The 27,271-nt window shown below is 36.1% G+C and overlaps 1 protein-coding gene across 2 annotated transcripts in view; it reads right to left on the bottom strand.

The window, feature by feature from the left end:
• Positions 1-27,271, bottom strand: part of GABRB2 (gamma-aminobutyric acid type A receptor subunit beta2) — a 170,858-nt gene that overhangs the window by 109,577 nt on the left and 34,010 nt on the right. For both annotated transcript variants that reach the window (XM_056350405.1, XM_056350406.1), the window contains exon 6: positions 2,449-2,669. In XM_056350405.1, the coding sequence (XP_056206380.1) occupies positions 2,449-2,669 (221 nt within the window). The remainder of the gene's footprint in view (positions 1-2,448; positions 2,670-27,271) is intronic.

The following is a 27,271-nucleotide window of genomic DNA, read 5'->3' as shown; positions in this document are numbered from 1 at the left end:
ATATTTTTCATTAATGGCTTTACAGCTTCAAAATTTTTTTTTTTTAAAAAAAATCTTTCTTTGATTCTCCAACAGAACAGTTTTTTGTGAGCTCTAGTGACTTTAACACTTTCAAAAATAGAATTTATTATGGCTTGTTAAGCAGTCAGAATGAAAATTACTTGTCACAAGTAGTGATAAAAAGTCAGTATTATGGAAAAAAAATAAACCTATATTTCATTATTTGTTCTGAAAAACAAACATGACTATTTCAGAGTCTTAAATTGAAAATAAATAAAAACCCCTCCAGACTTGCTCCCAGCCATAGTGCCAAAGCCTGAACTGATCTCACACAGAAAACACAACTAAACGCAATAGAAATTGGTAAATATAACAAACAGCACAAAAGAGCAGAATCTGTAAATCAAAATTAATTCCATTTAGTTATATATGGCAAAATGTTTCTCTGCAGTTCATAAGAGAGTATCTGGTCCGTGCTACAGATCTAACAATGAAATACTCTGTTTCAGTTGGGGGGGGTGGGATATTATTTTTGCACATTCTAACAAAATTTCTACCTGGTCTCATGTTTTGTAATGACTGGCATGCTGCTGCTCTTAAATTCACTTGCATACTTTTCTACCATGGTGATGCTTTTGCTGTGTACCAGATGTAGCTAGTTAATTTTATTTCTTTTAGCAGGTATTGCAGCCCTTTTTTTTCCTTCCTTTACTTTTTAAGTAGTAAAATAACATCAGCCATAAGAGACAATGTTATTCCTGAAATAGGAAGGAAGGAACAGAGGAAACTAAGGAGCCAGGAAAAGCCCAGATCTTTTCCACCAAGTGGAAGATGTTCTAGGTTCTACAAAGAAGGATGAAATCAGCATCTTGCACATATAGGGGAGTGACTCAAAATCATGAAGTACCTGCTAAGTTAACATTTTCACATTTTTCATTCCCCTTTTCTGGAGATGAATCACCAGCTGGCAGTGACTGAAGAGTCCAGGGATGATCCAGACAGGAGGCGTGTGAAGTCTGACTCCAGCACAGTGGTGGCAGCACTGGTCTAGTCTCTCTCCATCTCAAGGAGAACGGTTTCTACCCAAGAACTAGAAGCCGCCTGTCCTGAGAAAGGCACTTCCTGGCACAAGTGACTGGTTAAACTTAATCACCCTGGAACTATTCTGGTTTGGGTGTGAAAGTTGAAGTTCAATGCCAAAAGTGTTAAGCCTGAAGTCCTAAAAGAGCTTAGGACATTTGAGTTGGAATTTAGGTATCCATGTTCTAAACAAAAGCCTCTACAGAGAAACACGTTAATGTATATCCAGAGTAGTTACATTTGCTCAGCTGCCTCTTAATCCAAGTAGTTCATGGTAAGGATTTCCAGAAACACCTGCATGTTCAAGCGCAGTATCAAAACTAAAGGCATCCATATCAGTGACTTGTAATAAATGGCTTAATTAGATACAAACTTCATGGTCCACATTTGTTCAAGTGACAGAACTAAATACATAACACCGTGTTGCTTTCCTGTACAGCTGTGTAGAAAACATCCAAGTTAAAAGTGCATGCTTCTTGACAAGATAGTTATAGGCAGACGATAGGACAGTCTCACTGACAGTGAAAAACAATACAGTAACAAATATTTTGAGATTTAACTTCCCTGAAACTATTATTATATATTGTTCGCAATATGAAAATATGAGACATTCTAGATTTAAGTTCTGCAGATTTTCTTTTTTTGAAGCCAGTCAATGCTTTCTTTCTTTGTTAACTACTCATACCATATTAAGTCAGTCATCTTTTGCAGGAATACATTTAAATCACTTTGTAATTTTTTTTTTCTCTAAACATCACTAAACAGACATTTCCCTGCAGTTTTCAGAACTTCTCATGAATGAAGTTGTTCTGTTGACTTCTTCATTCACCACTCTCCACAGAGTTATACACAATAACAATATCAGGCTGAAAAATATTTCTAGTCATACACCTCATCATAGTGAAAAAATCAGGAAACTGATTCATTTGGGTAGAACACAAGCCAACTGAATATTCAATCAAAAAAAACTTTAAATATATTTTAGTTAAACTATCAATTCAGCCATCACACACATTTTCCCTTTTTTCCTCTAATCCTCATTTTGTGTTTTTTTCAGTTCCTTCAAGGAAGGAGCTCTAAAACTGGCTTTTAATCCATTATATGTATTTAAAATAATTTTACAGTCCTATCTGTTTTTATTACAAGTGTCTGAATTGTACTAAAAATTGTAGTTTCTCTCCAAAATTTATATTAAAAAACATGTTTATCCATTCTTAGAATACTTAAAATTGTTTCTGGAATATCATCAGTTATACAGAGTACAGCAATAAAAGGATAACATCAAAAAAGGCAAAGAATGGGTTTTAATTTGAAGGCATGATTAAAAGACTAAAAATAAAAGAAGATTTAGAAATGGTTCATACTGACCTGAGTCCATAAAGGACTGTCCCATCTGGATGCAAACGGATCATTCTGTTCTTCACAGTGACACCATGTACAAATGACTTCTTGTCATTCAGAAAATAGGTATCAGGAACCCACAGCTGATCAGCTACTCTGTTGTCCAGAGTAAGGTTTAGAGGTATTACATTATACGATAGTCTCTTATCCCTCCATGCTTGCTGAAAGTACATTGTCAAGGTATAGTCCTGTGATTATAAAAACAAACAAAAAAAAAATGTTTGCATTGAAACAGACAGCATACATATGCAAAAAAACAATAATGCAAATACATATTTATTCATTGCAACTGTTCCTAAAGGCAAACATTTCTGTTCAGAATTTCCATAAGTAGATTTATTTACTTTTGCAGTACAGAACATCTTGTGTATACTTAATAACAGAAATGAGAATACAGAAAAGATGGGGTATTTACATTTTATGAATGACTTGGGAGTTCTCATTTCAATATTTAAAAATAAAATGTAAAAAAATTTGTAGATGTTTAACAGTCTGAAATTTCTGTAGCACTTCACAAGCCTGGGAGTTCTAGGAAACAGGAATATTCATAGATCTGCATTTGATCTCATGGTCTCCTCTGCATTCACAGAGCTCTAGATCAGGTCTTGTATCTCTGGAGTTGCTGCTACCACCCAAACACTTCTCTAAATTAAAATCTCTTCAAAGTCTGTTAACTTTCCCCTGGGCACTGAAATCAATGGGAAGTCTCTGAGGTTTCTATGCTGCCAAGTCTTAGTCGTCTACTTAATTTTACAGATGAAGTAACTCTGGTTACTTCAATGGAACAATTCAGAGAGCACAATGAAGCATCTGGGTAAATATTTGCAGTATTATGAGGCTTGCTTTGTCTTGATGCAGGCCACTAATGTACAATACTTTAGACATATTTTTATCTTTTGGTGATTTAGAGAACGCTACAATTACAAATTATTATTTTTTTGTAAGACTGTTATACAAAGACAGAATATTCATTATATATTAGCTTATATAAAAAACACCTCCATAAATAATTCACAAAGGAGCTGTATATTTGATCACAGACCACAAAGTCAAGGGCTGTAAAATGATACTGAAGGAATACCAAAAGGAGGAATATTCTAAAACCAATATTTTGTTTTGCTTTCTCTAGAGAAGTCATAAAGCAGGCCTCAGACTATTATTTACAATTTGTATTTATCATGGACTTCATTAAATAGTGAGAACTTTTAGCGTACAAAAGACAGCTTTCAACAAAAAGTCAACAAAACCTGCTTCGATTATCAGCGACTCCAGGACCTGGCCATGTCAGAGTATGAAAATCTGTATCCATGCATCAGTCTGAGGCACTTGGAAAGAAGGAAGGCCACCTAACTAATGAACTGTGGTGACTACATGTCACAAACTGATTTCTAGCAGTGCGTAACAAAAAAAAAAAGCATGCAAGATATGAACATTTTACTGCATAAATTGCAGTACTAGTTCTCGTTAGCCACTTTTGTATTTTAAAGGAGGAGCCCACTATTGAAACTATGTTTTTATTACAGTTGGCAAAGAAACATTTATCTTCCTGCTCAAATATGTTAAAAAGCACTTGCCACATTTGTAGTTTACAAGCATTTTCATTTTAAAACCCCAAACTGTAATTGACACATAAACAATATACAGGACAAAAAATACAAAAGTTTCTTATTTTGCAGTCTCACAGACTAAACTTAAAAAAAAAAAGTCTACAAAAATGCCTCTGTAAGAAATCACTAAAATTTACTTTAAAGAAAAAGTAACTTTTAAATTTCTAGATGTTATCTTTACACAGGATAGCCATGGACTTGATAAACAACAAACGAATGGGAAAACAGGCACGCAAACTTTCTTCCACTGCTATGCAGAGGTGGGATTCATCCTACTTAACTTCAGGTCCTGGAGACACATCTTCCCCCACTGATTTTAGAACATCGAGGGCGATCGGTCCTAACCTACGCACATCAGGGAAACGCCTCCGGTTAAATGATGTGAATTGAAGCCAGTGTTAATGGCGAATTGAAAAGAAAAATCGAAATCTGATATAACTTTCATTACCAATTTCTGAGCATCCAGAAGACTATTTTTATTTTATTTATTATGAAGCTTTTTATGTATAAATTGGGTTGGCGTAATTACTTACTTTAACATGTATGCTGTCCACCCTTAAAAACAGGCGTTAGGGAGAGGCTGTGACAACCATGGCTATTCCAGCAGTTCTCTGAGTAATGACACAGCACTTGGAAACTCATTGACCCTGCCTCTTCTGCACAACAGTGCATGCTCAGATGAATCAGTATAAAATGTTTTTTTACAGAGGTATGTGTTTCCATGGTGGAAACACTTTTAATTTTTTATGCACCTTCCCCCAGAAGAGCCCACATACACGAGCTTCAAATTGCCCCTTCAGTTTTCACTGAAGCAGGGAGAAATATCTGTTTCTGTCGAGAATAGTTATGACATTTCTTCCTTGTCAACACAAAGCCAGAATGGTAATGCTGTCCCTTCAGTTTTCCTCCTATTTGCAATTGTTAAAGGTTAATCATCCTCACTTGCTGTGCCTTCAGCCCTGCGCCGCAGTCGCTACTGGAAGCGTGCACACCCAGCCCGTGCACACACGCTGCTCAGCTTCCGTAGGGTGCCTCCAACATTCACCAAACTCACAGTTACAAGCAGGCAAAAACCAAGGAAGTTTTTCCAATTATTTCGCTGCCAAATATATTTACCTGGTAACTATTCTGATCTGATCAGTTTTTATGATCTGAAATCTCTTCCTCTCCCCACCCCCTCGGGATGAGGGTGACAGTCTGCTTTCAAGAACATTCCACCTACATCTGAAGAATTGTACTGTTATGCTTCATCACTGTTCTGCAGTATTTGATTCATAACCAGATACCAGAAAATGTTCAGTAATATATTGCCAGTAAGAAAATGTGTTAGTCCTCATTATACCAATATATACAACATAAAGCAGATGAGCTACAGCAATTGCTCCCTTATTATCCTTGGAATGTTGAATTTTATTCCTATACTAAGGAATAATCTATGTGTATTCACATATAACATATATAGAGAGATCATGCTTCCCTCTTTACACCTCGGTAAAAGAGGAAAAGAAGAGGAGGAAGAACACTAAACATGCATGGTTCAGTGCATAAAAATGAATTACGTAAAACTGTAAAACTGGAGCACTGGTATAGCTGAAAGAGAAGCCAAGTCACCAGGCTGGAGTTCAGAATCAAACACACTGTGTTCCAGAAGCAGAGCTGGTGTTCCAACTAGAAGTTATTTGTCATCTGTTGGCCCTAGTTTTCAGATGTGACTGAAGTTTCTGATGGTCAGAATAGGACACCTTAAATAATCTTTATAAAACCCTCACAATCTTTCAAATTTAGGCAGCCTTCTTTAAAATTATTATTAAAAATAAATGTGTTCCAAGCTACATATTGCAAAATATAAAGTGATTAGTCAGAAAAAAAGGAAAACTTGTCACATTCATTCCTTGGAAAGGAGGGAGACATCTGTTTTTAACATTCCAAATGAAACAGTAATTCAAAAAAACTACATGCAGGTACCAAAGGTCACTCAAGTATCCCAAGACACTTTACACTTTGTGATTAAGAACATGCTCATCTAGTAGACACACACACAAGAAAAAAGTCTGTTAAATTCTCATTAAATACAGAAATCCCCCTCTATTCTAAGGATAAACATCAAAACAAACATGCAAATAACTTGTCTCCTTAGGAAGACAAACACACAAAAGAAGTAGAGGAGTAGAAGTGGCTAGTTACAAGATGATTTTGATTTGTTAGAGCCTTAGTATCCGACTACATTCATAGGATGAGATTGTTAGAAGCTTAGTGTAACTATAAAGGTGAAACGGGAGTGAATTAATTTAAAAAGCCTAGTACAAGGCAATAATTACAATGAGTTGAAAGAAATAGGAAACCAAACCTCATGATGACTATGTCAGTGTATACCATTACACAGGCATAAACTACAAAGGTAGAGGCTATTTACAATACAGGCATACAGAGACACATTGTACAAATAGAACTAAATAGGTTCATCAGTTACCGTGAGAACATGAAGCTTGAAATGCTGTACAAAATTTTACTATCTATATTTAGTCTATATATATTTAGTATAGACAAACTCATAAGCAAAACCTAGAATATAAATAGGCAAATACTGTATTTTCTGCAATACACACGTACTATCATTTGTATAGTTTTCATCATTATTCCACTCTTCACATAATGTTAAATTTAAAAAACTTTTTTATTCTGTCCAGACACAGAAATTTAGGCCACAGAAAATAGATGGTTACTCCTATTCTATCATGATCAAAAAGATCTCTTTTCTTCCCAGTTTTCTTCTTATTTCACACAATGAACAGAAGAGCAGCAAATATGAGACAAAGTTAAGCTTAATGCAAATTCTCTCATAAGAGCAAAAAAAAATGAATAGTTTTATTAGTATTTGCATATTTATGAGTAAATATTATCCTGAACGTTATTTTTGTGTGGTGGTTCTCTGCAAACACTTTTAAATGTAAATACGTTAAGTGATTTAAACTTAAATTTAGTTGACAGAGTTGTTACAGCCAGCCAAGTTGCCAGTTACTGACCATCAGCTTCAAAGAGCCAAGGGAAGATACTATGCAGGAAAGCATCAAATCTGATAACTGGCACTCTTATTTATATTCTCTCATTTCATTAATACTCTCAAATAAAAGTATTCTTAAGCCAAAAAAGAAATGCCAGTTTGGGCCTAGTACTAGTTTTAAAAAAAGATAGGAATACATACCTTAGCCAAACCCACCATAGGCCAATAACTGAAATGTATATTGCTGGTTGTCTTTTAATATTGGAAAAGGGAAGGAAATTCCAAAAAAGGAAATAAATTTCATGAACATTCAACAGTGACAGTGGGAGTCAAAAGACTGGGCCTGATGTAAATTTTTTCAAAGCATGCGGGTAAGGTCCAATGTGAGAAAAATATTTAAAATACAGTTTCACAGTACAGCTTAAAAATGTATAGCAACACTTCTGTTAACTGGAATATAACAAGGCTACTGAAACACTTCAGAAGTAATGAAAACAGGAAACTTTGGAGGAAAAAAAAATAGAGGAAACATTCTGTATACCATCAATACAACACAACAGCATGGAAATGAAGAAGCTATTTATCTCTGCTCATCAGTAATGAATGGATAACTCCTTTGTGCTTTGGCTTTCGTCCACTTCTCATCACTTTCTTGGTTATTCCTAACTAGTAAAAACACTTTACTACATTTCCCAGTGCAGTGGTTTTAAAGCAAAGTAATTTCCTTCTGAAAATGCTTGAAGGTGAAGATTTTGCCTGAACATTATACTTACCACATACATTTAAAAAGCTGTCTGTTGATGACATATGTAAAACTGCCAATAAGTAAATTATTAAAAGTATACATCTACACTGCAAAATGTATTGTAATATATTAACAGCTATTATATACTTAAGAAAGGAGCAAATTTTAATGCTACACCCTCCTCAGACTCACATGACGTTATGACTGATGTGCACAGTTTTTACAACAGGAAGCACACAAATATGTTTCACTACCTGAATTGTACATAAAACAACCCAAAACAAAGCACTTTCAGAGCTTCAGTGAATTTCCTTCACGAGCAATGTTTTTCCCTGAGTGCTTATTTCAATCCTCATTCTGTTTAACACCAACAACTACAACACATTTGATTCATAATTACCTATCTCACACTCACATCAACAAAATTAACATAAAAAGCCAGCCCTGTTAACACTGGAAGACACCACAAAGTGACTCACATAAAAGTAGAATGAACATTGAAAAAAAAAAAAAAAATGGGTAACAGCAAAGACTTGTCAAAATAATATCTGTCATAGTCCCTTTCAAAAAAAGTCTTTTTCACATTCTGTAAATCTTTACTAAAAAAATTACAATGACATCAAGAACCTTACACAGAGTTGAACTCTCTTGATCTATTGAGTCTTACTTGCCAGTTAATTGTGTGCCCTAAAACTTACCAAGTAGTTTTTCTTGATGGGAATTGTACGACCTAACCTCTACGATCTTTGCAGAAAGGAAAAGATCCCAACAAATAAGCTTACCATTTATTCGGCAGCAACTATCCCAGAATTATTCATCAGCTATACTCATTTCCCAGCTGAACAAATAAGCAAAGATGGCTGTTTATCTCCTACAACAGTTCTCAGAAAAACACAGTACCGTGCAATCGAGCAAGAGACTTGCGTACGGAAGCCTGTCAGCAGAGCTTAACTCCTAGGCATAAAACTCCTTCTTACCGAGCGTATGAAATCTGTAGTAAGAGACTGCTTACCATTCAGCGACATGAATTTGTGTCTCCTTAGCACTACTGACAGTAGCCAATATTTATATTGTTTCTACACAGTGATTTATATATTGCATTGCAATTCAGTGTCACTATATTTCATGCACTAAAATGAAATAAGGCAGTTATGGCCGATATGTTTCCTGTAATGTCAATTAGTTTAGCAAGACACTGTGACACTAGATTTTAATTTCCAGCAAGTCACCCAGACTGAACCATGATACTGCACTTTTACCGAGCCAGCAATCTGCGTGTCATTCCAGTGAAAAAGCATCTGCCTCATGTCTTTTGGCTTTCCCTGATTTGCTCTCTTGATAATAGGAGGAAGACTGATGAAAGTGAACTTGAACTGAAAATGTAATCTAACTGCTACTTGCTTAAGAGAGTCACGTATCTTGATATCTTCAGATTTTTTTTCTCTTTTGAAAGGATCTAGTCCACTTTATACAGTGTTGTAGGATTCTCAAATGAACAATGCGAATTAAGATGAATAAACGCAAACTATGCTCACTTTAAAGAAAAGTTATGGAAACCGTATTTTTCTGCCTCAGACAAAATTATGTACTAGAAGTATTACTCAGTCATGTCTTTGAAGTAGGATAAAATATTTTAACCCACAAGAAATATCAAAAAAAATTTATTTACATTTGAATTTTGAATTTTTACTTCACTTATATATCACAAGCTGTTTCAGAGAAGGAGAGAATAATTCTGAGTTCAGAGATCATTTCGTAGGCAGCTGTACATTTATACAGGTTCTTCAGAAAGGTAAATAGCTACTACAGAAATCATATTTATATTGGTTTTATTACTAGACTTCCTTTATTGTAACCCATTATTAATAGTATTGCAAAAGAGTAAAAACTATTATTGAAAATACTAAAGAACAAAAAAAAATAAATCATAACTTCTAAAATCGAGTGGAAATAAATCAGTGATTAAGCAGAACTGGAGATCCAATTGAAAAGTCTGATGAAAGCAGATGGTGGTCTAAACTACTCTTTTGCAGAAGAGGTTCAAAAGCAAAACACTAGAAACAGCTACCAGACACTTGCATGTCTTACTGATACTTTTAGTGAAATTTAAAAAAAAAATATCCAGGATAAAAATATAGTAATTGATAGCGTTATTAAACCTGGCTGAAACATGAGAACTCAGGCTGTGCTTAGGTGCAGAACTAAACTAGCATAACATCTGGATGACTGTTGCTCTTCCTGATGCTTTATAGTTTCCCAAGTGGCTAATATGTAAATAAAGCCTTAAGAATACATTTAGAAACTAAAAGAATTGCCAAGTTAATGCTGCTCTGTAACACTGTAAATAATTTTTAAATATAATAAAAAAAATCCAAACAACTTATAAAATTAATAGGTGCTCACTTAAAGCATGTAATACTTAAGATAAACATTTTGCAAGATTTTACAAGGGAAATATTGAAATGAATAAATATTCCCAGAATTTATTAATTTTTAAATACAGCCTTGCTTCCTTTGATCATAGAGATGTTGCTCTATCAAGGCAAGGAGATTGCAATACCAAAAGTGCCATTGATGCACCTGTTATTATGCTAGCTAGCTCTGTCTGCCTTTTCCTATCTAAAAGGATCCATAGCAATTCCTAAATTCCCAACTGAAGACTCTGGTCCAATAGAAACTGAGACTTAATGAGAATAAAACAGCTTGAGATGCACTCAGCATTTAACTACTAGAACAGGTTGGTTATTTACAGTACACACAGTTTGTTGAAAGATGAGGCTGCAACAGAATTTGGCTGCCCATTACAAACCCTGTTAAACCTCACAAACAGTTACAGTTCTTCCCTTTAACATATAGCCTGCTGACACTGAGTCCCATATCACCTTACTTAACCTCACACATCAGGTGTTCATCTTCTCAGAACTACCGACAATTATCAGCATTTCACAATATTTCAGCCTCAAGAATTCAAACCTGAAGGGCTGTAAGCAGAGCATCCTCAGTGCCACATCTAAACTTTCAAATGTTTCTGTACCAGTAAATCCCTAGAGTCCAGGCTAAACCGCAAGCAAATTTCCAATTTATCTCACTAGGCAGTCACTTCTGCTTCTTCAGTCTTGCAAAGAGATGGTAGCACGTTCATGTTCTGTGGTGCTAGTGAACCTCTGAGCTGCGCTGAGTGATGAAGTAACAGGAGCACTCTAAACACTTACAAAAAACCATAGTAACACTCCCAGAGCTACATTATCAGGGATGCCACATTTCTCCTTTCAGAAATACTAAAACAAGGCACAAAGTTATCTCAGTGAAGAAATATACATTTAATTTTAATATTAAAAAGTTAAGAGAAATAGCTGACAAAAAGTTTATTATCTGAGCTTCAGACAGTATTTGTACACTTTGTGCTGTTGAGAAATGCAGTGTTCTGACAAAAATATGTCCCTCCTGTGAGCCCATTTAATTGGGTTGCCTGAGGATGCACTTCTAGAAAAAGAAAAATACTATAGGAATATTTTATTGGATCATTGTTATAGGCAAAGGAATTTACTTTGCTATATTCAGTTTGTTTTACTAAAGCAAGATTATTTTGCTAGTATTTCCTTTCAGGTAAAAAGTTAGCTGTCTCCTCAGCAATGGAGAACTTTCTGCAAAGTAACTTCCACAACAGACACAATAAAGAAAGCATATATAATATGTATATTCTTTATTTTCCTAAATATGCTCAAGTAATTATTCTATTCTGCTGTTCTGTTCTGATATTACTGCTACCCTCTGTTTTTCACATCTAAATCATTTTCCCTCTGTAACACAGAACACCAAAACACTTTCAGGTGGTTTTCAGATACATTTTCTGGCCTTCAAGATTTTTCTCCTATGAATTCTTTCACAGATGAGAACACTATTAATTTTTGTTCACTTATGATCTGTGAGATTAAGATAAAACCTAATTAACCTATGTGAAAATGCTCTTTTGATTGAGAGAGCCAAAGACAACTTAGATAGCCTTACGGCAGGTATAACATTCTTAAAAAAAGAAGTATAAATATTAATCAATACTAAGGCAATGTTTTTGGCAGTTTCAGCATTACAGAATTACTAAACCTCACCTCCGTTTTAAGACAACAAAGTAGAATGAGCTGAGAAGCTCAGATTAAAGTATTCAGTCAGAAAGATTTTAGGAGGCACCAGAGTGAAATTACTGATTAAGCCTATATTTTTTTTCAAAATTGTCAATACTCAGCAGACAAGAAAACCCTATTGTATTAGCATTGGAAAACTGGACAAAATCAGAGCACAACATTTTTCAAAATGTTGCCCTAAACAAAGTGTCTGATAATATAATACAGATAAGTTATTAATTCACAAAATGATGGATTTCCTCAGTGCTTCTTGACACTGAAAGCTGTCACATTTTCTGCTCTTGGAATATCCTTTAGAAAGATATATATTCAGTTATTATAGAGTTCTGTCAAGACAATTGTGGATATTGTATTTGTAACGTTTCAAAAATATGAAGGATATAACTAATAAGAAATTACAAATTTAAAGCAAATTTTAAGATCAGCTCACAAAGCAATGTTTACATTCATTAAACAACAATCTCACTGAAAATGCTGGCTTAAGAGAAAGACAGTGAGAACAAGAAAGTGAGTTTGAGGAAAAAAATTATTTAAAAAGCCTAAAACATTTCCTCTACAATTTAGAGCTTATCTCAGAATTATAAAAACAACAGGATACATAACATTTCCTTTAGTAATGTACTGTGTAACTGAAATAAAATCAGACTAATTGTTTTCTTTAGCTTATTATGGTGTCCAAAGCTGCTGCTAGTTCACAGAAATGTAGAGGACAAAACCAGACAGGTATGTGCATGCCATACCCTGACTTTATTTTTGCTCTATTTTTCTTCCAAAAAAACTCGCAGTCCTTCTCCCTCTGTCTCTGCATTTTTTCACACGCTACTACTAATCAAGTTAGGTTTCTATGCCATCTTTCTTGGTATTTTTCTGTTTGGTTTTTTTTTCTTGAAGTAAGAAAAGTAACACAGGTTGGATGGAAAGCCCAGACACCTCACCTGCTTTTCCCAAGCGCACCCACTTTGGAAACACACATGGAAATGGTTCTGGGCAACTGCAACCCGCTGGTTATTTTTACCAGCACTCTGCGCTCCCAGCCGAAGCACCAGCCCCAGTTCACTTCTATTGAACGCTGTCACCACAGATCCTGCAACACTTAGTCTCTCTGGCCTGCTGATTCCAAGAAGTTCTTCAAAACGGTTCATTAATCCGTCAGTGACAAACTGATGTCCTGAAAGCAGCAATGTGCTCTGGAGAGTAAAAATCTCCCACAGATACATTCCTGTAAGCATTTATATATCATGGTCTAACACACAAGAGGCTACACGCTGCCCTTCAGACTAATATATTTCTTCCCTGTTTACATGTAAATCTTGGGGGGGTAGACCAAACACCTTGGTTTAGCCTTCCCCAGCCAGTAGTCTCTTGAGTCCTGTAACCTTATGTATGGGTTTCATGGGGCTTGAACAGCGAAGAGTGTGAGGATGGAGAAAAAAAAAATGGAAAAAAAAAAAAATAGTGCCATGTCCCACAGGCCTTTTCCTGTATTTTAAACACTCTTCTCCCCATATCCCAAGACGTGACAGGCTGATCCTCTCAAGAATGTCGTGCACGGCAGAGAACTGCCAGCACTGAAGTAAAAGGACAATTTTAAATAAGTACATATCGTTTCCTTCATAGTGATGACAAGCCTGTGGAAGCTGGTAAAAATTCCAATTTGCATGACAGCCCAACACTTCGGCAAAGAGAACACACTCAGCAGAGACACTTCCAAGAGAATAAGTGATGTAATAAGATGAATAAAAGAAATTCATCAATTAATTTTGTAGGGAGAAATATCTAAAAAAAATTTAGGCGGAAAAATTTTGCATCTTTAACAGTCATTGCACCTGTATTAATGATACTTTATATCGTTCATGGTTCAGCAAAGCCAAAGCCTATTGGAGTATCTCATAGGGAAGAATTTCCATTCTGAGTGCCTTTACTACACTGGTGTATTTTCCTTAACACATACAGAAAACTTTATGGCAAAGAACAGCTGCAATGCCCTCAACAGCAAATTATCCCTAGTTTTCCACAATCAGCCTGCATATTTTATCTGCAAGAAATCAACAGAAGATTAACACTGGAAAGATCTTCCAGGACAATACTGTATTAATATTTTCATAGGGTCATAGGAAAACTCAGGCTAGAAGAGACCTCAGGAGGTTTCTTGTGGAACCTCCAGCTCAGCACCAGAGCAGTTATGAGGTCAGATCAAGTTTCTCAAGGCTCTATCCAACCTGCTCTTGAAGGCCTTGAAATTTTTTTTTTCTGTCTATATGGATTAGAACAACATTTTAATAACAATGAAATGTATATTTGCATTTAGAAATAAATTTACTTCCCTGTGCCTCAAAAAGGAAAAATCAGGGTGGTTACCCTAATCTAGGAATGACTGCCATTTAATTTAAGTTTGATTTAAAATCACTGTTGTCTGATATTTGGAGCCATTGCACACAACTGCTTCTATCTATTCTGTTTAGCCTGTTTTGTGTCATTTGCCCAGTAATTGCCTCCACTCTTTAGTTTCACAACTATTTCAGCCATATCAATTGACAGGATACATTTACCATTGAGTTTTAGAACTTATATATTGTTCAATATTTCCTGTGCTCTTCAATTGTCACCAACTTTACTTCTCATGAAACTATTCCCTGTTCCTATACAGTATATTTTTTGACAATTTTTTTTTGGTTGTTCTCCCTGTGTTTTAAACTTAACCTTCATGGCTTCCTATCTCTACCAGATAACTTTTTATGCATTTAAATAATTCATTTCCATTTTCACAATGATTAATAGTTACTTTGTAAACAATCCTGATCGCACTTTGTCAGACAAGCTATCCTGTCATCAAGACCTATTAATTTAATGTCATTACACTTGTAACTTAATTTTTGTTTTCTCTTCTTGGAGTATATTTCTGAGAATTATCTAGCATCCTTCGTTACTGAATGGATTTAGTTAGTTGTCTGTCTCCAGCTAGATTAAATGTCTCATCTCAACCACCTTCAAAATTTCTCTCCTTCCTTGTGGTTCACTGTTTCTCCCAGCACTGAAGTCAGGCTTGTACTTCAGTTACCAAATGGAAGTAATTGCTCTGACAGCTGGAAACATCAAGAACAAGATAGAAGCTTGCCTTTTTTCAAGGCATGAAAGGTAAATGGTTAACGGCAATGGCATTAAAAGTATCTCTTACTTGGAATTAATACAAATCCAGCATATTTTAACAAAATAAGGATACATCTTTTTCCGTCAGCCTGCTTGTTGTGGAAATAAAAGAAGTTATTACTGGTCCCAGACTCTGATCCTTTTTCAGAAATGCAGATATAATTGCACCAGGAAACTATTTCAGAAAAATAGATCCTGTTTTAAATTAATCAGCTTCATTATAATCATACTTTAAATTAGTTTGATTCAGCAGCATCTTCTGAAAACACGGATGGTTTTTAAGCAATTTTCAGATCTTGCACAGAGTGAACTTTCAACTTACACAGCACTTCCCTCCAGCTGCTGTTATTGGAAGGCATTTACACAACTTCTCGGGACTTTTGGTTCTACATTGTTCTGTCCATCTGGGCACCAAAACCAGCGGTCTGGACGCAATCTTTCCTGCCTTCTCTCTACTTTACTCGATATTTATTAAAATTTCTGGGAGACAAAATGCCCAGGAAACCATGAACTCTATGAAAGAACTGAGAGCAAGAGTTCTGGTTTTTCCTTCACCCCGAAAGGACAATAATCCAGAGCTTGCAAGAGCAGTAGTCATTTTGCACATAACAGAAAGCAATGCATTTGCTTCCTTTTTTTAACATGTGGAATTGCATCATCATTCTCACATCTTCATGTATCTGGAAAAGATCAAAGTTGACCAAGTGAACATGTTCCATTAGAAAGAAGTCTCAAGAACACATTCCTACTTAATCCCTCTCAATTTTTACATTGCAAACTCTTTCAGAAATCTAATATAATAAAGATGTGGAAAACAAACGAATCCAGGGATCAGAAACAAACACTAAATTTCCAGGAGTGGAAATCATCAGATATTTTCCAAAACTTACGCAAAACATGTTTTCATTTACCAGATTACTTGCCAAAGGAATTTCAAGCCCTGAATTTACAAAAAAGCTATTAGGAACTTCCCTTCTGATAGTCAGGAGATGTCAAACATACTTTGCAGTCCTACTGCTGGAATATTGAAGACAAATGCAAAGCAGTGATCTGAAACTAATTCTTAAAGAGCTCTTCAAGGCAGGGTGGGAGAGTACCATACTTTATATACTCTGCCCCTGTATAGCAGTTTTCATGACAGTTGTCACAGACTGATCCACAGGATACTTTGCCATTAAATGCCACACAAATACCTTCATCAAGAAAAGTGGTATTTTCCCCCAAATGCATTAAATTTTAAAACAGTAAGTTTGAAAGTATTTTTTTTCAGCAAAATGTTTGTGTTTCCACAATAAAAACAACCTCCTCTTTGATCTGTGTTTCTGTCTGCCTCTTTTCAAAATTTAAAACCAGATAAGCAAAACCCCTAATTGTCACTAAAGCTCATACACATGTTCACTGCTCTCCCTTGCCAAATAAACTCCCATCACAGTGTACAAATTACAGTTCCATAACACATGCTGAATTCCATACAGTTATACAGTTCCATAATACATGCAAAGTGTATATACGTTTGAACACACACACGTTATTGAGAATATCCATTTTTAACAATTCAAGCACACAGACACACACACAAATTAATCAGAAAGCTCCATGTTGACTCCACTGAGATTGTCCTGAAAATAATGGCCCATCTCCCAGCAGCTTGTTCTGTCTTGATGAATTTGTAATGCTGCGTTTCTGAATTCATTTTGTACTTTCACCATAAAGATTTTGTTTAATATTTCAGTCTTACCAGGTTCAAAAAGACATTAGCTGAAGTGTTTTGGTTTTTCTCTCAAATTATCACACTTTAAGTCACCGCAGTAAGTGCATGGTTTTAGCGGGTGTTGGACATGCAAAATCTCAAGTAGCTCCACGACCTCCCGTGCTTTATACAGTATTTCTGCCTGAGCACACTACACGGTAGTCGGCAAGCAGAACACATCGATTTGAAATCTACTAGTTAGTAGCTGGTTAATTCATGCATGAAATGCATTCATACATCTCACTTTACTACCTGTACCAAAGCCCTGTTCTTTACTACAGTATACTGTGGATGTTTGGAATAGATTGCAATTGCACTGGTACCTCTAATGAAAACACTGGGAATTCAGGGACAGAGACTCATCTTCTAACTCATGGTTTTATCTACAAAACTGTCACAAAATTTTGAGGTTTTTTTTTCAGCAGGGGTGGAGAGGAAAGAACAGGGAATAGACGCAAAGATATTTATCTTTCAAGGTCCCTTCCAACCTGAGCAGATCTATGAACATTTTGAGACAAGTATGCCCTAAATTAATTGCTTATGATCTTGTATTAGACAACTTGTTATTAGTGTCACCAAATATTACAATTAAGTACTCCTCTTAAATCATCTCCTCATCTCTGCAGTATTTAAAAAGTCAAGCTAGACCTCAACTGGCCTATGGCATAACACGATTATCTATAGCAGTTCATAATTAATGAATTACAGTTATGCTGCATGCACTGTCAAACACTTATTTAGGAGATCACTGAAATATGAATCTTAATATCTGCTTGTTTGAGCTGTTCAGCATGGAAAAATTACAACTGAAGATGCTCTCAGAATCTGAGAGAATGAAAGACTCTTCAGATAAAATGGGAAGAAAAGAAAAATCTGAAGTTAATTACAGCAAAGTTTGCATGAACGGAAGGCAAATACATACCTAATACCTCACAGAAGTGCCTCTCCCGAGGAAAATGTTCAGTGCTTAAAACTAAGTGTATCCTTCAGCGCTTTTCAAAGATGCTTTGAGCACTTGACCAAATCAATACCAAGAATTGTTTTAAAAATATAAACCCAAACCAGGTAAAGTCACGGGCAAAATAGTTTGGTTTTGCATTTTCATGAGAGCCCACAGATTTTAGGCACAAAATTTCACATAAGGCTGGTCCCAGTGAAACCATGGCCGAACTTCAGTATAGGCCTTTGAAAAAAACTGAATTCTATGGGCTATTAATGCAGACAGTTACAATTCTGAGCTTTCCTGAACTAGTGACACGTGAGCCACTTATGGAATCTTAAGAAAAATCCATTTATTTGATTCTGAGTTATTGTTTAGATCCTTATTTCTCTAGATCTGGGTGCAAGGAAAACCTTCACGTACCCTATTCCTTTCTAGTGACTTTATTTCTTGTGTTTTATTTGTGTTGCTGTCACACTGTATGAAAAATCTGACCATTAAACAGTTAAATAAACACTAAATATCTTTTTTATTCCCTAGTATAAGTTTATTCTAAGTCCTTACATGAATGTGATTCCGTTAATGAGTCAAAGGAATACAAGAGGGTTAAAAAGAAAAAAAAACAATACTGCTATAAGCATCTCCATTTTTTTTTTCTGAACAAGAAAAAAATTATCTCTGCACTCTGATATATCAAGATGCATAATTGTAAATAACTTGGGATGCCTTAATCAAAACATACAACTCTATACGACAGACCTCAACTTCTATGATCATATCACATCAGTTTAGTTAATTTTTATCCTCCCCTTCCAAGCCCATGAAGTTACAACAACACAGAAGTACTGAATTACTGAGGCTATTTCTTAAGGACACCATGATGCTTTAGTAGTACAATACATGGGTTTTCATGGCTTTGGAACGTGGCAATACATCAACTGCCAACTCAGTGACTTAGATCTAATCTGTTACTTAGACAATCTACCAGAATATATAAAGCACCCTCTAAGATTACATGACAGATTAAAAAATTGTTCTATCAACTGCAATTTTAAAATCAGGACATGACTCCTGAGAAGTTCATCAAGAAAGTTTTGTGTTCCTCTTCCCCCTCCCCCCCAATGTCAGATGTTTCAAACAAAATGAAAGAACCTTAAATCAAGCACTGTTAGTATAATCTGCTGCTAGCTCCTAAATACCTTCTTAACCCTTTCCAGATGTCACAGTCTGGATTTGGTAAGAAAACGTTTTTCTACTCCTGAAAGTGTCAGGTGTTGGGTTGGGTTTTTGTTGGTTTGTTGGGTGGTTTTTGGGGGTTGTTGGTTTTTTTTGGGAGGTGGGGGTTTTTTTGTTTTTTTTTTTTGTTGTTGTTGTTTTTTTTTGGGGGGGGGGGTGGGGGGGGAGTTGAGGGGGAGCGCTCACAGGAACTTTATAGCCGATAAGGCAACCTCAGTGTATTCATTAGTTCGTGCTTATTTGTAGCACAGTATCAACTTTTTAGATTCATCTTAGTTCACTGCAACTATCCATTTTGCTTAGAACAAAACAGACAATGAAATGAAGGGGTAAAATCAGGCAAAAGAGGATATAGATTTTAACCATTAGATAATTTACACAATACCCATACATATTACCTATGACTAACATTAAAACTCACACTTTAAAAATTTGGATGTTGAATTCTAATATTCCTGGCTGCCAGCCACACACAGAAAACAGACAGGCTAACGCTAAAGAAAACAAATTTTTATTCATTTACCTTCTATGTGAAATGAACTGTGTAGTAAATTATTTAGAAGAGGAAAATTGTAATTGCATGTGTAATAAAGCTGAAAATTAAAGAGAAGCAGATGGAAGACTAAAAGTTCTTTTTTGTAAGTGATAAGAGGATGATTCATAAGTATTTGACATTAGTTAAAATTACTTATGGAACAAATGTTTATGGAAAAATGTTCTTCTTAGGACAATGTGCCATCACATAACCAGCCAAGAATTATCTTGATTGAGACCCCTAATCAAAAAGAGAAAAGGAAATAAACTCAGAAAGAAGAAAAAGGGCAAAAATTGTTCCCTTCTGAGCTTCAGTGACTTGTTTTAGCTTCCTACCTCAAGAATCCAGGGCACTATCAGAAACGTCATAGATCACAATAATTCAATTAATTTTCAGTTTTAAGGGTACTTTACACTGTCACAAAATGCTAATGCACTTCCTAAAGTCAGCTCAACAGAAAGTGTGAAAGGATAAATGGGATTTAAGTGCATGGATGTAAGTACATGAGATTGGTGGTGAAGTTACCTCACTTAGTTATAGGCAACCCTGAGGAAAGGCTTTAAGTCTCCATCTACTAGAGAATTTTCTCTAGAGAAAAATGGAAATGAAAGCCATTTCATTTTCTCTCCATTTTCTCTAGAGAAAAATGGAAATGAAAGCCAATGATCTTATCCACACTTAAATGGTCGTATATGACTTCAAATATATTTAAGTGAACATTTTCATATATACCTAAACATTTAAAGTACCAGGAATAATTAAAAGTACAGATTAACTTCTTTTCATTATTTTCCTAATGTCATGTCATGAAAAATGCAGCTACCTTACAGATGTTCCTTCCATGTTGTTATTTGTTCATAGTAAATAGGCCAGCACTTTCACTACGCAGCCAAGGGTTCCCTTCACTCTAACACTAACACACATCGTGCCCATGCAGCGCAGAAGCCAGCCTTGCTGTAGTAGGAGAGGATGGTGCAGAATAAGACTTGAGCGGCTTGTTGCGGTCTTTCAGCAGCAAACAGGTGCCTTTTCATTCTAGCATCAACAGTATTTGTACTTTAACCTAGAACTTTTGACATAGCGGACAACTTGAGTTAAGGTATCATTTAACTTGTGCTAAAGTTGTGTGCATGCAAATGCATATGCATATACTATGTCAATCTCGAGGTAAAATTAAAATTATACCTGGAGCTAATAATGTAGTAAAGCACATCTAAATTCTTCCACAAAACTTTTGGTTTAAAATACACAGCTAAGTGTTACTGTCTCTTCATAGCACATACTCTTCCAGGTCACACTATGAATCACTCATAACCATTATTACTATGCAGTGGTATTTATGAAATATGTTAATCATGTCACATACAGGAGGTTTAACTGAGAAATTGAATAAATTAGTCCCTAACCTCTATTAACTGTTCAGAGATAATTAAAAAGATCTGTAAAGGTAGTCTGCATATTGGGCTTCCTCTTCCACACTGGCCATTTAAATTGATTACTGATAATACAATAGGACCAATAAGCTCTTCAGTGTTGTTTGGAGACAGAATATAAATGACAAAATGGTAACTTCTGTCACTATTTTGCTTCAAAATAGCCAGCCACTCGTACTTTGGGTTAAAAACTAGAAGGGAGAATCCCGAGACAAAATTTTAATTTTGTAATTTGTAAAAGAAGAATTTTTAAGTACCTTCGTATTTCCCTCCGTTTTATTATTGAAATCTCATGCCATGACACAGAGCTATATTAACCTGCACGAATTATAACAGTGGTCTTATTTTCCTCTACAGATCTTTCTGATTCTGTTCTCAAATTGAAGAAAACACACTGGCCTAAGAACATTTCCTTCCTGTTAGACCACCCTGTTAGATGAGACAGGTTACCCTAAGGATTGGACTTCAATACCTCTTGGTCCCACCATGATGTACGAGAACCGTGAAGATGATGTTCAAACACTGACATTTAGAAAAGATAACAGAAATCTTTTGCTTCTTCAAACAGTAATAATTTTTGCATCCTTTTACACCAAACAGTGTTAACTGTAGAAAAATATACCTACTTAAATCCCTCAGTACTGGCAATATATTCACTGATACATAAAAACAACACTGAAAAAAATGATAGCTTCACACCTATGAAAAACGCTTGACAAAAACCCACATTTTTGCTTTTGATTTGGTCTTAGATACTGTTTCTCTATCTTCATGCACTACTTTGAAACACTGATATGGTTTCCTTCATGTCCACCTAGTTAACCTGAGCATGGTAGACCTATTTTTGGGGGGTTAAGCAGCCTTTCAGTTTGTATTTTCATACTATCTAAACATACCACATTTTCCTCCCATAAAGGTCGCTAGTGTTTATTACATAGCCCCTGACAATCTTTTGAGAATTACTCTCATCTGGATTTCAAAGAAAAAGGTATGTTGACTTTGATTCCCTTGGATTTCTCCAATTCACTTTTCTGTCTTCCAGCCAGGGCTATAGATTACAGGATTATTCTTAGCTTAAGTATTTATAAAGTGTCCATCTGTTTAGTTGTTAATATAGAAATCAGAGACCCAGCATTGCTAGTTTTACCACAGATATTTTAAAATCTCTTGTAGAAACGTACAAACCCAATATAAATTTGCAAGAATCTGCAGCCAAACAGGCAGAGCAGTGAGTCTGAGCAGAGGAGCTTTGACTCTGGTCTTGTTCCACATTACTGCACACCCAGTCCAATAGGCTCATTACAACAGTTAGGTTCACCTGTTCAGCTGCTTAAAAAATTTCCCAGTCTTTTACTCTGCCTCTATGTTGCACAAAATTATCTTATGAATAGGGAAGAACACAGCCTCTGGGAAAACCTCTAAAGGTAACAGCCCTAAGGAAAACCCTGAAAAGTCCTCCCTTCTTTTCTGTGATGGTCAGTATTAGCGTGCAGCAATACAAGCAACAGGCCTTTCATATCAAAAGTCAAAGCAACAACATAGCCTATACACCATAACGCACTGCAGTTCCACAACAGGTAGAATCAAGGGCTCAGTAAATTGAAAAGAATGCAATGTGAAACGCAAAACTTTTGATATACTTAGAGCCAGAAAGCCTTTTCAAATGTGTAAAAGGAACATCTAGATATACATGTCTAAAAGCAAATTACTTGTCTGTAAAAGCCTCCAAAATTCATTAATTTCTGGTTCTGCAAGACAGCATTTTCTATCTACAGTTTTAGATCAAGAATAATGTTGTTATACATTGAAAGTATTTAAGCGGAGCACATACATCAAATATAAGTTGCTGAAATTTTCTTGTGACAAAGCAACTGTAGCAGTCTTGAATATCTAGGGAAAGCAAACCATGACTCTGCTTACATTTCTACCTGGAGGAGTTCAAGTATATTAAGCAATTCCTCCACACACACAGATGTCTGGATGTTTCTCCATAGTAATTTTAATTAGCTGTTCACATTTTTATTTTTATTGGCTCTTGCAGTGATCCATTCACCTACATAATCTCATGTTATTTTTCCTTTCTTCCCATAAAACAGGATTTCAATGACTGCCTCTAACTGAACAGGTTATCCAAACCCAGCTTACAATATCCCACACTATATATTTAAAATCAGTCTAACAAAACTGAGAAAATATCCAACTACAGTGTAGAACAGAAAGTCAGGAGTCTAGCAAAAATCTGAAGCAACTTAAATGCAACTTTCAAAATTTCAGTTAAAACAACTTGCAAAAAATATCCTGTTGTGTCTCCTATGAAAGAGAACCATACATCACGCATAAAACTCAGTAAAAGACCACTTTGAAAGCAACAGCTGTCATTGTTATACATGAACAACAACCTTTAATAGGAGCATAATAAGCCTTCAGAAATCACTTTGGTACCTCCCTTTGGCAGACTGCTTCCAGACTTTCACATATGGATTTTACTGGCTGTATTGCAGACTTAACATCTGATGTTCTGCATGCCTGTTCCTTAAAGATGTGACTTTATTATGCCAAGCAAAGTTATCTGCAACTAGCTAAGGATCCCCCACTCCTGGGCAAAATACAAAAGTAACAGGACATTTAACGATATTAGATCCATAAAAGCAAACCACATTATTTGCAAATTCAGGGAAGGAAAATGGCAATGAGGCAAGTACAGGAATAAAAGAATACAAATGGTGGCTTTTAATATGGTCATGCTACAGAGATCTCCAGAGTCAAATACAATTTCTGCCATGGAACAGGCAGAGCGATTGAGTCCCTGACTTTTTTTTTTTTTTTTAAAAAAAAAAAACCAAACACAAAAACAACAACAAAACACACACAAAAAAAAAAAAAAAACACAAACAAAACAACGAACCCACAACCCTCTGGTAGATGATTTTGCACTGACCACTTTGAGTTTAGTGAAAGATAGAGACAAATAGCCAAGAAAATGACTGCAGAAAGTGGCATGATTGTATCATATAACACATGGCAGAATCCAGGATCTGGTGTCGTAATGAACGACACCTCCACCAAAAGCTTTCCTGTTAGCGTGGCTGAAGTCCACAAACCAAAAAAAGCACCAAAAGGCCAACAAAACCAGCCAACCACATAACATAATCTGTCTTCCAAAAAAGTAGGTGGTTAGCTTGCATAGTTTTCCAATTAAAGTTCTAAGATTATCCGCTCCCCCTCCCCCCCAAAAAAAAAAATCAGGAAAAAAAATTGCCCTTCTTCATTTTGTTCAAACCATATGAAAATCTTAAATGTTTCCTATCAATAGAACAGTTCAAGAACTGCCCCTGCTCACAATCCTATCCGAATGAAAGAAACACACAGACCAACAGAAATTAGCTGCATGAACTAATATAAACTTTACATTTACATTTTGTTTTCTGTGTAGAAGGAAACACACCTAGACAATTTCTTTCTCTAATACTGTGTTATTTAAGAGATAATGTCAATGAAATAGTGCATTGTTAGAAGATAATGGTCTCCTGCTGCTATTAAATGCCAAGGCACAGCTAAGCCATTTATTTGCAAAGCAAGGGACATTAATCCTATGATAATATTCTACTACAAATGACGTTTCTATTATACTGAATAGGATATGTTGATTCAGTCGTTTGATTGGATACCTGCTATTGCAACAGAGCAACAGTTGCCCAAATGTGATGCTCTGAACTTGCAGCGTTTGAACTGACCCCCTACAGAAGAACCCTGCAACATTTGCAAAATTTAATCCAAGCATATAAACCTCAGCCAAGTCTCAAAGAACATTAGATATGTATTTTTATGGCCATTTTGTAGGTAGATAAACTAAGACTTGCCCCACCTTACAGTACAGCTTAGCAGAACGACCAGAAGCAGAAATGGAAAAATATTTACCTTAAAGGAGAGGTACGTTTTTCTACTTGGGTTTGTAACTGTTCACTACCACATAAAAACTTGGGTGTGTTTTTGCCAGCAGCATGAAGGGCTGGTGTCCTTTCAACCTGCAGAACGAGGTATGCTGTATGCCAAGAAAAAGGGCATGGAGGACATGTGGGCATCATATTTCAAAGATTTCAGGTAGCTAAAGGCGGCAGACTGCTCTTTGCCTTTGGCTCATTGCTCCTGCACCACTCCTGCACAGCAGGGGCCTCAGAGGGGTCATAACTCTGAGATTTGTTCAAAGTTTCAGCAGCCTGACTCAATCACTACTTTAAAAACATTTATTTTATGAATTTCTGCACTGAGATGAACAAGCTACTCCTTGAAAAGGCCCTGCAATCCTTCTTCACCTGAGGGAAAAGTAGATGATTTGAGCAAGGTTTCACATGTCCACAGATTGGTTGTATCTTCATGTTTTCCGTTTTCTTTAGGTGGACAGAGATTTCTGGGATGGCCTGTTTGGGTGACCTAGTGTAAAAGAAGAGAACTATGATGGCAGAGCTTGTTGGCAAGTGCCTTGGTGCCTGTCCATAGCTCTTACCAAGACCATACAACAACAGCAGACAGAACTACTGCAAAGTTCTGGCTCAGCAACAGCAGCAAGGAAATCACCCTAACGGTTGGGTAATGCTGTTGAAGACATACGTGCTTAGACAGCATCTGAAGACAGTGCAAAGATGCTTCATGTTAAAACAGAAACCCATCGGGGAGCCCAGAGCTGTAGGAGCTAGGACCCTCAGCAGCAGCAGCAGGAACCTGACTCTCATTGCAGAGATGACTGCTAGTGAAGGTTTGCTCAGTGCTAGCAGCTGCCTCAGGGCACGCAGGTGAGGGGGCTGCAGCATCTCTCCTGAGACATACGGTGGCTTGCACACCGGAGATGCAGCTGTGGCCAAGAAGCTTTGCAGAGTTTCCAGTACCAGGAAGACGCAAGCCGAAGAAGCTGAAACATTCTGTGCATCAATTCACAGCCTGGTATTTCAGTGCTGAATAAGCATCTCCAGATTTAAGAACGTACCATCCACTGGCTGGTTTCTTTCCTTCGCAGCTGGTGAGCTGGTTTCCCAACACAGACTTGACAGAGTGGATAAGCACCACAGTGCAACACAGATTCAACTATGATTAGTTTATGGAAAAATATAACTGAAAAGCAACTTACTAATTAAAGCAAGGATTCCCCTGTGGTCCAGCTGAATGTAGCAAAAAATTAAACTTGCCTGTAACTCAGAGAGCAGGCGCTTGAGAACAAAGGCACGACAACAGATCCATTTCACATTTTAACTAACAAAAATATCTTGAAATTTTGGAGCTTGAAACACATGCAATATCCAAAGTAAAGCACATATACAATCACGGGGAAAATAAACAAGGGGGTTTCACTGGGAAAATAAACAAGGGGGTTCTAACAATAATCACGTTACTTTCAACAACAAACAGAGGAGCTCTACAGTAAAAACTTCATGAAAGTGTTGAACTTTTAAGCTTGCTTCCAGTATTTTGTTTTGCCTAGTGCAAATGTCATCCAGCTACCTCTACTTTCACAGATTTCATGTTTAAAAGTAGATGTTACTATATACTTTACATGGTTCCTTTTGGAAACTTCAAGTTTTATTGTATCTCTCAGAACTCTATTTAACGCACTATTTTTTCTTTCAATTTATATCTGAATTATGAGTAATTTCTCAGGGAGCTTTCAGAATAAATAAAAGCACTGGATCTGTCACGAGTAAAACCACCCACATACATCAGTAACTCAGAGGTAACTTAGGTCATCAGCACCCATCCAGTTCAGACCAGGAAACCATAGCATGTAAAGCCAATGTGACATAAAAGCTTCAAACATTCCTCTTAAGGAATTCCAAAGCATATAACCTTGACCTTTTTTGCTCTTTCTTAATTTTCAGTCTGGGAGGGCAGGCTAGGCCCAGGGCATTTTTACACTCTTTTCTGTGCAGTCATCTTTGCTCGTTTGATGGTCTAGTGATCATCCAGCGATTTGGGCACTAAACCTCTGTGAAACACCTCTGCCTTCTGCAGACTTCTTTTGTAGGAACAAACCACTTAAGACATTCTGTAAGTTAAGCTATATATTCTTGCTGGAGGAAGTGTTTATTATTAGAAGACTTGGACATAGCAAAATTTACTGCAGTTTGATGAGAAATCTATAGATTCTTAAACATATCTCAGCAGACACTAAGAAACCATTAATGCTGTGAAGGTAGACTCAGGCTGCATGTGCTGCATATTTGTGTTTATGTATGTCTGAATAAAGGATTGTTATTTGCTTCCTTATA

This window comes from Falco biarmicus, chromosome 8 (assembly GCF_023638135.1).
Source record: "Falco biarmicus isolate bFalBia1 chromosome 8, bFalBia1.pri, whole genome shotgun sequence".
Lineage (NCBI taxonomy): Eukaryota > Metazoa > Chordata > Aves > Falconiformes > Falconidae > Falco > Falco biarmicus.
This window is presented reverse-complemented; position numbering and strand designations above follow the sequence as displayed.